A 19,009-nucleotide genomic window follows, 5' to 3' on the forward strand; every position below is an offset into this window, starting at 1 on the left:
GCAGGACACAGGGTAGAGGAAGGTAGGACACAGGGTAGAGGAAGGTAGGACACAGGGTAGAGGAAGGCAGGACACAGGGTAGAGGAAGGCAGGACACAGGGTAGAGGAAGGTAGGACACAGGGTAGAGGAAGGCAGGACACAGGGTAGAGGAAGGCAGGACACAGGGTAGAGGAAGTAGGACACAGGGTAGAGGAAGGTAGGACACAGGGTAGAGGAAGGTAGGACACAGGGTAGAGGAAGGCAGGACACAGGGTAGAGGAAGGCAGGACACAGGGTAGAGGAAGGCAGGACACAGGGTAGAGGAAGGTAGGATACACAGGGTAGAGGAAGGTAGGATACACAGGGTAGAGGAAGGTAGGACACAGGGTAGAGGAAGGTAGGATACACAGGGTAGAGGAAGTAGGACACAGGGTAGAGGAAGGTAGGAGATAAGAGACAGAATGTTGCTCAAATGAACCATCTCCAGTGGGAGTGCTGCTTTGTCCAAATGGGAAATTCAGGTTGGTTGCTATTGCATTGTTCTGATACCGAGTAGCAGAGAACTAAAATGAGGTACTCAGTCATTTGACAGATGCAATAGACCCAGCGGTCAGAGCATTATAAAGTGTTCTTGTAGAGGTATATCTTGAAGACTCTGCATTACAGTGTGTATTGCATTGTTTGTCGCAGTTACAGTGGCTATCACAGATGTACTGGGCCTAATGCATGTGTTTTCCAGAACCCTGTATATCAGAAGTCAATTGTGCATGTGAGCTGCTCCGTGTTCACCCAGTGTGGTGTGTGCTCGTGGTTAGTTGGGCGTGCAGCCCTCTCATTTCTGCATGTATGCCATGTATACCTACGCCCTGTCTATTCCCTGCGGCCTGTTTCCCTGCCCCTGTCGCGTGCGTGAACTACTGGGGCAGTGGGCACATCAGAAGCCATTACGCATAATGGCCTTTTTCACCGCATATCATTCGCTGTGTTATGACACTTATTTTATGACTGCTTACATATCAAATATTTAAATAAACAGGAATACGAGGCAGGGCAGGGGGAGGTGTTAGGTGGGGGGGGGCATTAATTTCCGAGGCGACAGCAGGAAAATAGCAAAGGAAGTAGCGATGGGGATAGGGGCGGGGGAAAGCGGGCGGCAGGCGCAGGGAAAGAGAAATGCTTTGCTTGGCTCCAATCAAAGTGGGAGGAGGACGTTTTTTTCCCGCTTACGCCACGCAGCGGCTGTGGCGGGCGGGCGGCGGCAGAGGGGCCATCCGTCAGCGTTTCTCCCTGAGCGCAGGACGATGTTCGGTGTGGGCCCCTGTGGCTCGTAAAAGCAACCCAGCGTTGTGTACCAATATCAATCGCATGCCAAGGAGAGAGGGAGCAGGATGTCAAAAAGGGAATATAACACAACAATGTGTGGTGGAAAAAAAGAGAGAGGGGGCGAAGAGATGGGAGAAGAGGGGGAGATGGGTATGAGGGTTGATTTATCTGTTTCCTAGAGAGAGAGAGAAAGAGAGATTCTGAAAGAATAGGGAGAGAGATGGGGGGATTTAGAGAGAGAGAGAGCGTTCAACGAGGTCTTTGGTTCTGGCACAGCCCTCCAGTCTACCGCCGGCGATGGTAGGAGGCCCATTACTGTCAAGCTAATCTTAAAATAATTAATTGCGAAGTCGACGCTTTTTAAAGAGTATTGTAATTGAATCCTAAATTAGGCCTGGGAAAGAGGACACGTCCTGCTTCGCTGTGAGTCTGCTCCCATTGCCCCCCCCCCCCCCACACACACACACACCCCGCGCTCTGCACGCAGCAACAGACGTGTGCATGCAGGCCAGGACAGGAAAAGGAAATGCTAATGAAATGCATATTTGGGAAAATGGCCCATCTATAATTTAGTGTCGCTCTTTGAATTTGAATGATGTGTGTGAGCACTGTGATTTATTTTTTGTTGTGGAGTGGATAATTCTGTCAGGCTAGGCTTTTATTCTTGTAAACAAATGTGGGGAAAAGGGAGAATAAAAGTCGAATGATAAAGTAAACAGAATGGAATGAATAAATTTAGCTTGTGGCATGAATAATTTGCAACAGGATGGAAGAGAGGGAAACGCAATGTTTCCTGGCAGAGATTGACATTTTTCTCATTCTGTTGCTCTCGACTAAATTGAGAGATACTTGGTGGCCAAGGGGAGGTTTTCTGTTAAGCTTATGTATTTTCTTATACTTTTCTTAGTTATGTAGTGTACACATATACATGTACTGTATCGACAGTGCATACATGTTCGCATCCACACACACACAAAACCAACTCCAATGTTTATCTACGGTACCTTCCTCCATGGCTGAGGAAGAAAGAATCTTGTAAAAGCAGCTCAATGTGCTTTTACTTACACCGCTGCCTCCCAGATGGGACTGACTGCTCGACCCCTACAAAATGGGTAAAACTCGCCAGATCAAAGCTTTGGGAAGAGGGTCTGCCCCTCATAAACGTCTGCCTCCTCTGTGATTTGACGAGAAGCCTCAGAAGAAAGATGGTTAAGGGTCTGAGGTCAGCTCAAGGCTTGCAGTTCTCCAAGGAAAAGATGGGAACCATCCTCCTGGAGACCTTCTACCATGTCCAGCAGTTTCACTGTCTTTGCTGTTCGAGTGCAATTGTTGTATTTATTTTGACTGTTTTTGCCACTTTCTTCATACTTCATTCTGACTGAAACACTGTGTGATGAAACAGTTATTGGAAAGCTTCAAATATTGTGATTGAATCAAGGAGTCCTCTCCTACCATATCCTCTCTATCAGTTATCAGCACACAAGGCTGAGAAGCTCCAGCTGAAAGTTCACTGCGAGAGACTCTCCAACAGCCCGCTTCCCCAGGACATCTGGCTGCAGATGTTACTAGGCCGGAGCCAAGCTCCACACAGCGAGATAAAACAAGACCTGCTGGTACCACTGACAGATTAGTTTGAGCCTCTCCTGGGAAATATGTCCATCACTTAATCTGGGCTGGGCTATAATGAAAATAAAACACAGCAATAAAAAATGGGCCAAGCTCTTCGGTGTCTGAAACAACTAAAACAACTTTGCTTATTTTTGTCAGGTAATTGCGTATCCAGAACAGTATGTTAAGCGTGTTTTTTAGCCTGTTCAACATCCGTTCTGGTCAGCAGTATGTTTTTGTAATTTTGGCAGAGTAAAAAAAACTATGAGAGTGGCCAGGGGCTATGTCAATTTAATTCCAGTCCAGTCAATTTAGTAAGAATATTTAAATCCAAATGCTAAAATAGAAAATTTCGGCAATAATGATTTCAATCCTCATCTGTGTAAGATGGGGTACATTTTATGACGATGGACTAAGACTGGACAGAGAAAAGAGAACTCTTGCTTCTCCTCTCGTGTACTCCTTCCTGGGTCACATGGTGTCTTAGCAACTGAACAGAAATAACCTCAATTAGAAAATACCTAAATTATAAATGTTGAGCAACGGAATTTTTGTTGTAAAAATGCAAAGGATTCCCATTCAACATAAAACATAAGATTTACATAAAAAGAATGACCAAATTATTTATAATGAAAGTACACTCAGATTACCCTGAAGTCATTGTTAGTGTGACGATATCAGTCTCAAGTTTGACGTGATTCTTAAACTAGATAGGACAAAGGTATGGGTCTGTTGTCTAGCCATGCATTAGAGAGCTTCAGGTCTGTGCCTCATTGATCGTTCAGCTTCACTACCTCATGTTCTCATCCTCCACCCTGATTGATTCGGAGGCCTTAGGAGATTGGAAAAGGCCCGAGCTGAGAGCCCTTCCCCTGGGGTGGCCTGCAGAGGCCGTTGGGGTCACAGGCAGCCTATTTCCGGGGTTGTCCCCAGGTCAAGGAGCCTATTCGGCCCGGGGCACACCGACATTAAGGGGACAATCAAGCCCTCCTGATGCCCTGGCCTTGTTCCACTTGGGGGATGAGGGAGGAAGGAGGGAGGGAGGAGAGAGAGGTTCTAAGACTACCCCCCCCCCTTCCAAACTGCACACAGGAGATTGGGGCTAGGGAGGCTAGAGTGTATCATACACACACATCAGACACCAAACACACTCCTCTTTTTTCATTTGACACAGACACACACTGTAACACACTGAAATGCCCCCCCTATTGGTTCTTTCTAAACTATGTGTATTGTATTGTCATTTTCCTCTCCTGCATCCACATCTGTATTCTCCCGCCATCGATGCAACAGCAGCACATTACGCATATGACAGTCACAGGGGGAGGAGGATAATAAAAAAAAAGAAAGAAAATGAAATCCTTTTTTTTCTAATTAACTTTGTACATTTCCTGCTGAGCTATCAGACAGTCGCCCATGCCTCGTGCGGAGTCCGATAATGAAATCAATTTGGTTCAAATTGTTTCAGGTGACTTTTAATGAGTATCTAATAACCGCCCGAGGATAGAAGGTCAAGATATCTGTTTGTTGTTTTTAAAGTGATGGATCGAGCCACTGTAGAAATATGGACATATCCAGACGCCTGGGCCAAGGTCCAACACAATGGCCAGGGTGTAATACCCTGTAGTTTATGGTGAATCACATTAAGCTGCTATACGACTGTTTGACCACAGTTAAGACTGAGGGCGGTGTAATTGTTGTAAATGTGGTGGTTTTTATAGACTAACACATTTGTAAATGTATACATTTGTCTCTGTCTTTTTTCATGGATTACTAGACTTTTACCAAAGGAGTATTTGTAGTCAACATACAGAACCTCCTTTAGGCAGAAGAAAAAAAAGATACAACATTTTAAATCGTCCAGCCTTTGAAGAGCCAGATAGAAGTCCTTGTCCTCCATAGTTAGAGTTCTAGCAAATAGCTTGTTTAGTTTTGCCTTATGGGGCAGACTAATGGATAACAGAATAAGCCCCTTAGGAGTCTTTAGAATCATTTTGGTGCGTCCGCTTGCTTAATATTCACTTATGTATTTTCTTCTCCCTTTCTGAACACATTACGGTGAATAACCATTGCTAATTCATAAACATACCCAGTGATTCTGCTTCATTTATGATTATTGGAGCTGTAAAACACTGTTCCCCTCCAAGACCATTCTATTAGCTAAGGTGGTGATTTCCCTGAATACGTAAAATTGGCTGCATATTTAATATCGGTGTTATGGTATGGCAGAATCCACCTGAGTGGTGCTTTTCCTTCATGAACCAAAATACTCTCCTCTCTCCTAAGGGCAGTCTGTTAGTTTTTTATTTGATTTCTTTGTCTTCATATTGTTGCATAATATTGCTGAGTTCCCAGGCTTTCGGTTTGGTAGGGAAAGTGTGTATGTGTGTGTGTTAATGTGTGATGGAAAGTAGAGCTCATTCTTCTCGTGCCACAGCTCCCCTCAGATGAAACCGCTCAGTGCCGTCTTGCCTCCCTTTCCCATGGTTCCTGCAGGCAGGAAGTAACTAGCACACACAGCTTTCCGACACGGGACAGCCATGGTCTAGAGATATCCTGCTCTACTGAGGGACAGCCATGGTCCAGAGATATCCTACTCTACTGAGGGACAGCCATGGTCCAGAGATATCCTACTCTACTGAGGGACAGCCATGGTCCAGAGATATCCTACTCTACTGAGGGACAGCTCTACTACAGATATCCTACTCTACTGAGGGACAGCTCTACTACAGATATCCTACTCTACTGAGGGACAGCTCTACTACAGATATCCTACTCTACTGAGGGACAGCTCTACTACAGATATCCTACTCTACTGAGGGACAGCTCTACTACAGATATCCTACTCTACTGAGGGACATCTCTACTACAGATATCCTACTCTACTGAGGGACAGCTCTACTACAGATATCCTACTCTACTGAGGGACAGCTCTACTACAGATATCCTACTCTACTGAGGGACAGCTCTACTACAGATATCCTACTCTACTGAGGGACATCTGTACTACAGATATCCTACTCTACTGAGGGACATCTCTACTACAGATATCCTACTCTACTGAGGGACAGCTCTACTACAGATATCCTACTCTACTGAGGGACATCTGTACTACAGATATCCTACTCTACTGAGGGACAGCTCCACTACAGATATCCTACTCTACTGAGGGACAGCTCTACTACAGATATCCTACTCTACTGAGGGACAGCTCTACTCCAGAGTTAGCCTGCTTTTCTGAGGGACAGCTAGTGTCCAGGGACATTTTACATTACATTTCATTCCCTTAGCAGACACTTCAATCCAAAGCGACATACCAATAGTTCACATAGAAAGTACTTCATAATATCAAGGATCAGAAGTGTATAGTTCAAACAGTTAGCTTGGTCCACTGACAGCCAGGGTCCAGAGTTAGACTGCGTGTCGATACCACCCATCAGGCATTAAGCTGCACTGTCAAAGTCCATACCATATGTGTGGTTATCAAAGTCCCCCTGAACTGAGTGCTGTGTGATTTTGGTTCCACAGTGGTAGAGAGAGCACCAGATCTATTCATGTTGATAAGAACCGGCCAGGCCCACTTTATGTATCTGAGAAGCAGCGATTTGGCTTGTTGGCAGTTTTACGCTCCATGCTGTCTCCAGCCTGTCCCTGTTCATTGTCAGCAAACAAGAGTGTTTTATTTGTTTTCCTTCTCTAATGGCATGGTGGCGTCGTGTTAGCCTTGTCTCCTTTCGCTGGCGAGCATCTTTCCCCCCCCCCCCCCCCCTCGTGTTTTTTTCACCTCTTTCCGTCTCAGTCTCACAGGAGGAAAAGGGTTCCTGCCACCTCCTGACCCCAATCTCACTTGAGACAGATGAACCCTCCCTCCCTCCTTCCCATCCTCCTCTCCTTTCCTCCCAACCTCCATCTCTCCTTTATTTTCCATCCTAATGACGTCTGTGCCCTAACGGCGTGGAACAAAACATGCCTGTCCACTTTTCCATACGTGCACGTCGGGAGGGAGGCAGGGGAGGGGGGGCGTGTTTCTGAGCGCAGGGGGGGGTGGGGGTGGGGCGCGTTGTAAATATTGGTGTCAAACGCGGAGGGCACTCTCACAGATCGCTGCCTCAGCAGACGAAACACCAGAGAGCACAATTACGCGCATGAGGCCCGACACAATAGCTGATGGTCCGCCACATGACAACATCCTCGTATCTGTCCTCCCTCTCGCTCTGCCCCATTCTCCCTCCCTTTATCTCTCTCTCTGTCTCTTTCTCTCTCTCCCTTCTCCTCTCTCTCTCTCTCTCTCTCTCTCTCTCTCTCTCTCTCTCTCTCTCTCTCTCTCTCTATTAGTCTTTCTCTCTCATCCTCTCTCCATACACAGTGCTAAACCTCTCCGTTTGTTCTCTCTCTCCCTCCCTCCCTCTGTCTATGTCTTTTGGATAATTTCATGCATCTCATTCCTCGTCGGCCTTCATGCCTTGCTGCCTGTGCCACCCAGGACTGTTGGGCTGAGGAAAGGCAATTTGCCACACCGTAGGTCCCCACGGACCACTCCCACTCCCAGCCCACGTTCACTAAGAGTCGTCTGTTGTAGCTGCTGGATGAGATTCTGTCATCCTACAACACAGGGATGCTCTTTGAATTCGCCCCTGAAATGCCTCCCTGTTTACACGGGAAGGGATGTAGATTATGAAGATAATGCCACAGTGATTGCTCTTGTAGATCTCCCGACACAAACAGGACTGTGCCGACTGTACGCACACAGAGTTACTATATCAGTCGTCGTGACACAAACCAGGTAGGCTTGACTAGAGCATCGTAACGCTTTCCACGTGTTTTCCCTTTTGCCCGTCATTCCATGCATTGCATAGCTCCAGTATGTTGCTCAAGGAGGGCATGGGAGTGGACGTGCTGTCTTGTGACTTGCTCTTGTCCACGCTGTCGGCCAGGGAAGAGTTAACACAGCTGGCCCCCATTCTCTTGATGACATCAGTATTGTCTTTGCATCCATGAAATTAATTTTCTAATCTTAGTCAGCAGGAGCGGGGAATTTGCACACATTAATATGGAACTTGATATACACTTCCTCCTCCCCTGCAGTCTCTCTCTTTCTGTCTCTCTCTATATTTTTCTCTCTGTCTCTCCGTCTCTCTCTCTCTTTTTCTCTCACTCTCTGTGTGTCTCTCTGTCTCTGTTTGAAACAGCAGGCCCAAATCGCTTGGGTTTCAGGCAAATGCAAACCTTTGTTCTGCAGGCATCGGCAGCAGAGTCCTGTGGTGCAGCAGGAACGTTGCGCTAGCCGACGCACAAAAGGAGCAGGATTGTTTGATAGAACTGCGTGCATGTTGAAGGTTTATTGTCATCTGTTAGGCTGCAGGTCAAAGTGTATCTTCCATGGAGCAGTAATTACATATATTTTGACATAAAACATACTGTAATAATACAGTACAAATACTGTACATGTCATAGATGTCAAGTTACTGTGAACGTTGCATTTCCGGTGCATTGATCCCAACAGAGGAGTTAGTGTGTCTTACTCCTGGGCTGACTGTTCGGAACTGGCCTTAGACCCAACGGAGAGACGATAAACACAAGGTTTGTGTGTGTGTGCGGCTCTCTGTGTGTGTGTATCTGTGTCTGTGGGAAGGAGGGAAAGAGGGAGGGAGGGACAGTAAATAACGATGATGAAGGCTTCTTAGAGGCAGGTGGTGATTTGGTCATCTTGTGTGAAGGACAGGGTGGCAGTGGTCACTGAGACAAGAAAAATGTGTATGTGTGTACGTGTGTAGTGTGTGTTTGCATGTGTGTTTTTGATTCCTGGCAGAAATGCAAATGCACACACACACGCACTACTCAGACACAGACTACTTTTGTCTCATTTTTGTAGTCTTTCTACACAGGGAATGTTTGGAGTGGTGGAATAGACATTTAAACGATCAATAAATCTAAGATTTATCTCTCGCATTTAAATGGAATTAGAACAATAACCATTTGCTAATAATGTTTTATGTTTATTTGATTTTGATGTGTGAATGCTGTTGTTTTACAATCCACAGCTCTCAATTTTTTGTGGCAAGTATTGTCTTCGCTGATTAACAACGTTGCACATTAAAGTGAAAGGAGTACAACCATTTTGAAGTCATAAAATTATAGTCAATAGAAGTCTGAAAAGCAATTTAACAGGTTTCACCCCATAGTAATTTTGCCCATGTTCCTTTTTTAATAGCTTTGTTTTGCAATAAGCTCACGAGAGTTGGGAACTGCAGGGGAGTTCATAAATTGAATTTCAAATTTAGCTTTGAATTAGTATTGTCTCCAGCACCTCAGTTGAATGGCAAGCCCAGATGAACACAACTGAAAAAAAATCTTCTGAACAAATAAAACAATTTTAGTATATTCCCACTACTTTTATATATTCTGTCCCTCATGGCAAAAAACATGATTTAATTCTTATTATTCATCTTTTTTCAATAGTGCAGCAATTTCTCCAAGGGCAAAACATTATGTTTCAATTTGTCAAATTGTAGTTTTTTGGGAGCATGAGAGAGATGTTGGTTATATCTCTAGAATGGGACTGCAGTGGGCTGAAATTACATTTGTTGGAACTGAACATGACAACATTGGAAAAGAAAGAAATCTTTATCCATCAGTTGGGAAATCTTGGAAACTGGATCATAAGTGCCTTCATATGTATATTGTTATGTTTTCGTCTGTTTGCTTTATGAGTGTGTGTGTTGTGTGTGTGTGAACCTATGTATACGTCACCATGTCCTGACGAGGTGAAGACCTAAAGCATGCACCTGTACACTTGTTTATTTGCGTGTAATGTATGTGCACAGTTGGGCTTGATTGCCTTTCCGTTTTGTATTGCCAAACCTTTGAGGTTTTATTTGTGTCTATACAGCTCTTTGAGTGTAGTAGTCCGGCTTTTGTGAACTTGGCAGCGACACAAGGGGATTTGCTCGTCTCGCGTTCAGCATTTTTTGGCGACAGGGGAAACCTCTTGAGAAGGATTGGCGAGGGAGAAGGGGGGGAGGGTGGTTGAGAGAGGAGGAGGAGGGAGAGAGGGATATGACCTGAATTGTGTCTGGTATTGACAGTGGCACAGTGCCTTGTATTTGCAGCGTTCAGAAAGCAGTGCCCTTTTGCCACAATCCCACTCTAATTAATGGAAGTGTGTGTGCACGCTGTCAGTATCTCTAACAGAGGGAAACATTCTCAGGGGTGTTAGGGTAATGACCTTTATGCCAAAAAATGAAGGACTAAAAACATCAAAAACAACACATGTATCTGACTTACAATATGGAAAGTGAACAACTTTATCATTTATCATAACTCACAGACTGTAAAGTTCACTAGTCCAGCAGCTCGGAGCCTGAGGCGTGTGTGCCTGGAGGCCCTTTCCAGAGCCCTATTCTGAGGCCGCACTGAGGTGGGGATGAAAAGGTATTGTTGAGGGAAGGAGGGAGGAGAGGATGAGTGCAAGCGTATCCCTGTGCACCTAACTGAGACAGACAGTAGGAACAAATGTCATAAATCACCCATGATCCTTTGCAGCAGACAGAGTGAGAGGAGAGGTGAGTGGGAGAAGTCTCCCTCCACATGATTTGCCTGGCAGACGAGCATGGCGCTATGGGTGACGGGTTAGCATTAGGCCTGACACAGCGAACCAGAATTTTCCATCATCTCCCGGGACCTGAAACACCCTAAAAGGATCTGAAATGCTTGAAAGGAATGAATTGCTCCCGACACCTCAGTTTCTTTCAGGTTCAATGCACTGTATGACGGTTGTTCAAACAAACAGACAAAGTATTTTTGGAGCTTGTAGGCCCCTGAAGTTCACTCCAGCTCACCTCATTGCTCTGTCCACAGGTGGGGTCAATGGACTTCATGGCTATGAAGCGCTCCCAGATCTATGGGATGGCCAACAACCCATACTCTCAACAGCAACAGGGTGGGCCCTATCCCAGCCAGCCATACGGATCGCCCTCTCCACACAGATACCCAATGGGGATGCAGGGGAGGGGTCAGGTGGCCATGGGCGGGATCCAGTACACTCAGCAGCAGGTATGTCTATCTCTGTATCCTCTCATACAACTCTCACCCACTATGAGATCAGACTAACAAATGCTTAAATGGACAATTCACCCAAAAATGTAAAGTACATATTTTTACTCTTTGCCTTGTTAGCAGTTTGATGTTGGAAACTATTATCTTTCTACCAAACTTCCTACATGAAACTGCTCGCAACAAGGTCTGTGGACTATCTTGAGCAACCAGGTCATTTCTGGAAAGAGTAATTGTCGTTGAGTTTTTCAAATGTATTTTTGGGGGCGCTTTGAGCACCACAAGCCGAGTGCCATCTAGTTCCTCTACTTTCAAGAGAAGGCAGACATCTCTGTGGCCGATATCTTTGAACCTCCGCAACTCATACCAGAACAATCTAGATGCATAAGTGGCACTACAGGTATGAGGAAAAACACGTAGTTTAGATTTTTGGGGTGGACTGTCCCTTTAACTGCTGGTTCGTGTGTTTAGCAGGGTATGTCAGAGGAGAATATCATGTCAGGTGTATGTGTGTTCGTGTGTGTCTTTTGTGCCTAAATGTAACTGAGTGAGTACCTTGTGTGCCCCAAACAGAAAGTGTCACCGATATCATAAATGACATCACAATGGGATATTCGTCGCTCATTTCGCACATTCTCAAGACGTTTCCCTTGAAGGGGTTGGCATGTTCAATTTCAAATTTAGCCCTAAAGTGCCAGGCACAGACGATGGCGTCTCCGCCGCTGGCATCTGAAAGTGTCATTGGTGTTGATCAATGAACTCCCCCAAGTCTCCCAGTGGAATAAGACAGTTTTGATGTCTGCATGTGTGTGATGATGAAACCCAGCACTGGAATGCTTTCTCTCTGTGCAGTAAACATTTATCCCAGTCTCCAGAGCCAGCAAACATCAGGGAGCTACAGTCAGACACATACAATAGGGCTGTGTTACACACAATAGTGTTTTTGTCTGTTTCATGGACTCAAAGTAAATCCCATTTGCAGCATGTGTTTGTGAGACAAAGTGGGGGTTGTGTGTATGTGGTTGTGTGTATGTCTCAGGGTTTCTATTTATGTGCGTGTGTAAAGAGAGAGGAAAAAGAGGCAAGCAGTTTGTGGATATGCTCATGAGGAAAATTCATACTTTTCTTACGTGTTTGTGTGTGTCTGTCTGGCAAGTTGCAAGCCAAAGCTTTGTCTCAGAATTTACTGGGAGAGTATCTCCCTGAGCTTGGTTTGCTGTTAAAAGCGTGGCTTTGCCACTAAAGCAGGCCATGCTATTCTGGTATAAGCGTCCCCTTGCCATTCAGCTATAATTAGCCTGGACTGTTGGTATAGGTTTGAATGTGTCTCGCGAGGGCTCTATTGCACATGGTACAGCCACTGACAGCAGTGAGAAAGAGAGAGAGAGAACGACAGATGGTCGGAAAGATGGACGGACGGACGGACAGTGTTGTGCCTCACTATAAGCATATGCCTACACACTTCGACACACTGTGTCTTTCCCTCTTTCTGTCTCTCTCTTTCTGTCTCTGTCTCTCTCTCTATTTCTCACTTGGACACACACACGCACACACACAAACAGCAGTGTACAGAGACGTCTTAGCTCAGTGCACAGTGATCCAGTGAGTAAACAAGGAAATGTTCCCTTGTGCTGTATAAACCATTTTCATCATTTACCCTTGCTTTCTCATGTTCAATATTAGCTCCCTGCGATATTAGTCTCATTGTTTTTCCTGATGGGAGCTGGGCTCCAGGCCCTAGCTAGCTCCAGTGTCTGGGTCTGGGCTGTAGACTGCAGGAGGACACATCAGAGACCACAATCAAGCTGCAGCTCCACTCCGCTTCTGGCTCACGATGATGACATCAGCATGCTTTCCACACAGGCACCAGAGTCCTAGGCAACACGGGCACTGGAGTATTTATATACACACACAAATGTAAATTAGACAATCTCATATACTGTTACCACATACACACACTCTCACTCACACACAAACACACTCAAACACACACACTCACACTTTCTCCCACCCGTACACACAAACACATCCGTAAACAAATTCCAGTAATTTTTTGGGTCTTGCGAAAACTCAGACACATTTCACGAGGGAGAAGGACCGTGGGGCCAGCAATCTCAGAACCGCCACGCAGCATAATTAGAGAAATAAAATTATTGTTGTTATCCCTGGCCGTGACCAAAGGAGCAAGCTTCTAAAGTTCTAATTATCTGGCACTGACATTAAAGCTGAGGCTCCAGAGTGTATTTGTGAAATAAAACTGGCTGAAAGTAATGAGTTTATAACTGGGGAGACTAAACCATTTGTATTATTTCATACATAGGCATGCGTCTCGGACTGTAACAAGCTTTACTAATAGAGAACCGTCTGATGATGGCTGAGCGTGTAGTACTGACACTCTGAGCTGAGGCTTTTAGTTGATATACAACATGACAGGCCCCTGATGATCCCCCATGATGCATTGTGCTCCCGGCAGGATGCTCTGTGCAGCGTAGATGGATGGGCTGGGGTGTTGCCAGGCAACGTGGCGTCGTGGACGCACGCGGGTGTCGGTGACACCTGTGATTCCCTGTTGGCTGTCATCTTTTGTCATGGTGTTTGTGTGTGTGTGTGTGTGTGTGAGAGAGCAGTTGTAGAGCTGTGTGGTCAAGCCCACTGTGTAAGGTTATGCCACATGGGGTTTAGTCAGAATCACACCTCAAAAGAAGAAGAACTTTGACTCACAGAATGATCATTGATTCATTAAAGTATCACTCATATCAAAGCTATCTGGAATGGACTTTTAAAACAATTACTACTTTATAATTTGTTATATTAAAAAGCAGCCGGAACCAAATCCATTTAGTGATTGGTTTTCCCCCTGTCGATCCCCCATACACAACATAGCTGTTCAGTTGGCCAGTCTGTCTTTATAACTTAACCAACGCAGTGCCTCCTCCTCTCTCTTCTCTTCTCACTCACCATGTCTAGATGGGATGCACTGGGGGATTTCTCTGCTGTGTGCATGAGTGTCTGTGTGTGTATATGTGTCTGTGCACATGTGTGTGTGTGTGTGACTGTGTGTGTGTGCGTGTCAGAGACAGTGACGGGCTGTGGATGAGATCCTCCCCAGGTTGTCTGCCCTCCCTGGGGGTGGTTGGAGTTGCCCTGACCGCCCCGCTGACGACAGCCTTGAGCACCAGAGCGAGACGCTGGGAAAATAAGGAACTAGAAGCTCCTTTACGTAGGGCTGTTACGTGCATACGCACACACACAGACACACACACAGACATGCACACGCACTCACACAGACACACACTCCCATGAACACACACACGTAGATATGCATATGCATACCCACAAACACCCATCCTGTGCACCCTCTACCACTGTTAAACCACCAAACAGAAAGCTCTTCACTTTAATACCGCCTTATGAAGCATGGGTGCTGAACTAAACAAATGGGGTTTTATCTCAGAACAAAAGACCCCGTCCTTAAAGATCCTGTAAAGTGGACCTGGAAACGAGTTTTAAGTTCGCCACACCACAGAATAATGTGTTATTAACTACCCATCCAAATTCGAATGAAAAAATAACACCGACAAGTATGTTAAATTAGGCTTTGAAATCGTGAAAAAATCAGCAGTCTTCTCTTCTTGAGACTGGGGGGGCGTGTCGCCTGAAGGAGCTGAAGCTCCGCCCCTCGCTGCCTAGTGCCTACCTCTGACCCAGATAATGGACGCTATGTCAAGCCGAACAAAACCGTATAGAATTAGAATTTATTTGTTCAATGAGTGAAACATACAGATGCATATAAATGAAATGTTCCCCTGAGCTGTAACAGTAAAAATGGACACCAGAGACAGCAGACAGTGAGCTCTCCAACTAGGCTACTTCTCACACATTAGCTACCATTTCACCAAAGTACCATCATTCTACACCGAGTAGCCTAATATCAATTTAGCGGTTTGCACTAACTCATAGCAGAGATACCTCTGGAAAAGTTATCTAGTATAATTATAACAAGCACACAGAACTGAGTGATGAACTGCTGGCGGTGGTGGATGGTCCAGGTGCGAGCGGAGGATGAACGGCCGGGGGGGTGATGCTCGGTACGGCTCCGTGCTGCAAGAGAAGCCCTGTGTTGGTGAACCCCGTTTGTCTCTGGTCCATGTTAAAACTCTGCCATGAAATGGACTGTGGCGCAGAGGCGGCTGTTGGAGTTTAACCGAAGCTTTCCATGAGCGTGGCTCTTCACAAAATCTATCCACCTATTTTTCCTTTCATTATCAACAGGGAACTTATAGCGTTGCAGCGCAGCTGGAGTTCTTGCATCCAGGGAAGATGCAGTTGCAGGTGGTGGGAGACATCCTGAAGCTAGCTAGCTAGCTGATGTAGGCTACAATAACAGTACAGCAGGAGCAGCCATTCAGTGATCTGGCGTAGATGGGGCGAAATGACGTAGATAGGGCATTTTTTGGCTCCGCCCATTAAAACCTGATATGAAAACGGAAGAGAAACTGTTTTTCGGTCTAACTCCACATTTCAGTGTGACAAAGTTTTAGCGCTTTGCACATGCTTTCAGGAACTCATTTCACACGTATATAATGTACTTAGAAGCAAAACATGGAATTTACTTTACAGGATCTTTAAGCAACTGTGGGGATGTGTGTGTGTGTGTGTGTGTACATCAGTGGAGTGACGGGAGCCTACGTCCACGGGAGGCAGAACAAACAGATCTCAGGGAGGCAGAAGAAGCGACCGGTGTCTGATGACAGGACGAGGACGACATTTTGTTTGGAAGTGGAATGAACTTGAAAGCAAAAAGGCTGCCAATTCCAACTGTAATTTCCTGTGATGTCAAAGTTGGCAGACAGAGAGGAAAAGAAATTTGAAGGAAACATTAGTGTTTGATGTGAAAAGGGGAAGAGGGAGAGGAAAAAGATTGCCTGTGAAATGAAAGAGAGAGAGAGACAGAGAGAGAGGAGGGGGGATGTGTCAACAAAGCCAGGGAGAAACCATCACTGGTGGTGGCCGCATGGTTCGTACACACTCAACCAAGTTAATAGAATCCAACAATTTAAACTGGAGTGCAGATCGTCTGTGCATGTCCTCAGCTTCTCCACCAGTGTAGAAGACCCCCAGGCCAATCCAAGATCCCTTTTCTTTAATAGAGTCTCTTTAATTCTCCCTCAGAGCAGACTCCAAGTCAAGCCCCCTCCACTTCCCACCTTTGTGCAAAATGTAACCTCGCCGCAAACCTTTTCCTGTCTCGCTGTCCCCGCATTCCATAAAGAGGCCTGTTTCTCCACTCTGACAAAATGGGATCTCACCACCTCGCCGGCCAAACGGGTATTGACTGTTGGGAATTAGATGGGTAATTTATGGCATTGATTGAGCCCTGTGCTTCCGTCCTGCTGAGGTACACTTGGAGCCGGCTGGACCACTTAGAAGCAGAGCCGGCTGTCTGTGGGGTTAATGCACCAAGCGCTGGTCAACCTGACGGATGGCCCACAGCCTGAGATAAATCACCCATCCACCAGAGAAGAGAGAAAGAAGAAAGAACGAGGGGAGGAGAGCAGGCAGGGGAAGAGGGCCAATGGGGCTAGCCTGGCAGGCCAGTTTTTGAAAGGCTTTTGAAATGTCGAAGCCTTGGTCTTCAAAGCCCCCCCTCCCTTCACACACTCTTCCAACAGACCTCCACCCTGTCACTACTCCGGGACCCCAGGCACTTCCAGCGCACAATTAAAACAGAAGACATAAAATAAAAGGAGTGAGGGATAAAGGGAAGGAGAGAAGAGAGGACAAGGATACGGCGGGGCTGATTAATTAAGGTTCCTCTCACTGCAGAATAGATGAAGTTTCAGGATCAATTAATTAGTGAGGTACCCTGAGCACGTCAATGGCTCTAATAGCTTGCTCTCATTTGTAACTTTTATTACCCCACTGTTCCACAGGCCTCAGCCAATCAGCCGTGGCCACAGAGAACGCCATGCGTCCATTAGCCGGAGATAAAAACGTCCTTGTACGTCATTCGTTACCCGAGCAGTTCATCGTTTCTCCTAACTCAGTTAGTTGATTTGAGTTCAAATCTATTGTCAGTCCAAGGCTTGTGTTGTAATTTCTTTTCTTTTCTTCATTGGCTCAGTTCAAGAAAACAATCTTTCAAAGTTACTAAATGGGGTGCTGAGGAGAATTTAGGGGAATGCTTTCTCCTGCTGTGTAGATACTTGAAGCTGTTGACAGACTTCAGTTGTAGTCCATGTTGCTGGATGATAGGTAGGTGTTTTCCCTGTCATAATGGTACTTGATTCAGAGATTCCCTTGATTCAATGGTACTTGATTCCTTTCTGCCAAACTCTCAGTGTCATACACTGAACTGCCATTATCTGTGCTAAACTCCAGCAAATGAAAAGACAAAATGAAGATGTATGGAGAGAGGGAGAGAGAAGCCGAGCGGGGTTTTTTTATGCCGAGTTGGAAGGATTACTCTCCTCCATTAATTGGCTCTCCTGAAATTCATCTTCATTTCGGTCCAGATTGGAAGAAGATTTATACAGGTCAGGTCTGCCCCATCATTTGTACGTTTGTATTTTAGCTCAAAGAGAGCAGCAATTCCCAGGCTCTTGTGTACTCTGTAGACTGAATACTTAATTCATCCTGGTTATATTCCACTTTCATATATCACCAGGCAACTTGATAATGTTCCTTTTTGAAGTCCCTCAAAAATCACACAATGTACATCGGGAGAGCTGGTTTTGTCTTATTTCCTGCCTTTCAGATTCAACAACATTGAAGCCTTTTTTACTCAGACACACTCAGTTTCACGCAGGTTATAACTTGTAGCGTTAGATAGAACTTGACAGGTCACAATGTCACTGCCAAGGCCGTTTCACATAACTTTATTGACACTGTCAACATGTATAAGGGCTAATCAAGCGCTGGTGGATGTTCCCGGGGAATCTGAAGGATAATCTCATGTCCTGATGCTAACCACTAAGAAGGAGGTGGAGTCGTTTAACTAGCGATGTGTGGTTAGCATTCTCTTTATTTCGATGTAATTGACATGACTTATACAAGTTAAAGCTTGTCAAAGCACAGTCTCTAGCTGTGTGTGATAGGAGATATTTGCAAAGAAATTCAATGCAGTTCTCATACTGTTTTGTTTTTAACAAAGATGCATTTTTCAAGTAAGGACGACACTATGGGAATTGTATTTGTTAATGATTCAATAATTCATGTTGTTTTTTGCCCTGCAGAGATAACCTAGAGTTCTCTCTCTCTCTCTCTCTCTCTTTCTCCATCCCTCTATCTTTATTCTCAGGTCTATATTCAGCCATAGAATACCTCCCATACCCTCTCCTGGATCACAGGCTAAAATCTAAATTCCTCCTCCCCACAGGCACTATCTTATTCAGGGTCATCCAAGAGGGGAATGAGACCATTTTCTCCACATGAATCAGATTTGCTTTTCTCTCGCTCTCTTCTTCTCTGTGTCTAATGCTCTCTGTTTCTTTCTTTCTTCCTTTTTTTCTTTTTTTCCCCCTCGCCTCTCTCGTTCTTGGCCTCGGATCGGGGTCAGGAGTTTAGTAGGGGAAAACATTTGAATCAGTGGCACGGGCCCAGAACCTAGCAAAGCGGTGTTGTTCACACACACATTACAGAGCACATTAACCTCGCTTTCTTCTCAGACGTCTCCATTACAGCTCCCTGCTACAACCACAGCCACCGCAGTGCCAGTTAGCAATAAAAGGCTCCACAATAGACCAGGCTGGCTTTCTCGTTCCATCGATTGAAGAGCCTGGTAATAGAAAGGGCAGGCAAGTGAAAGCGGTGGCAGACACAGATACACAAACATATACACACACACATACCAGCCCTCAGATCCAATGACAACAGATATGAATACGAAAACATACAGTTCAATCAATCAATGAAATGTCATCTACTCTGCCACTCCAACTAGGATTCATTCACAGGCCCTCTGAATAGAACTTTTATAATGTCAAAAGGTCAATAAGCACCAGTGTATTGCAGCAGAATGTCATGGATTCGTATTATTCATTGAAC

The 19,009-nt window shown here is 45.5% G+C and overlaps 1 protein-coding gene across 1 annotated transcript in view; it reads left to right on the top strand.

The window, feature by feature from the left end:
* The window catches only part of LOC136949087 (AT-rich interactive domain-containing protein 1B-like), a 67,970-nt gene that overhangs the window by 9,014 nt on the left and 39,947 nt on the right, over positions 1-19,009 (top strand). Inside the window, exon 2 of the mRNA XM_067243292.1 lies at positions 10,769-10,963. Coding sequence (XP_067099393.1) covers positions 10,769-10,963 — 195 coding nt within the window. The remainder of the gene's footprint in view (positions 1-10,768; positions 10,964-19,009) is intronic.

The sequence above is a fragment of the Osmerus mordax genome, chromosome 9 (assembly GCF_038355195.1).
Source record: "Osmerus mordax isolate fOsmMor3 chromosome 9, fOsmMor3.pri, whole genome shotgun sequence".
Taxonomy (NCBI): Eukaryota; Metazoa; Chordata; class Actinopteri; order Osmeriformes; family Osmeridae; genus Osmerus; species Osmerus mordax.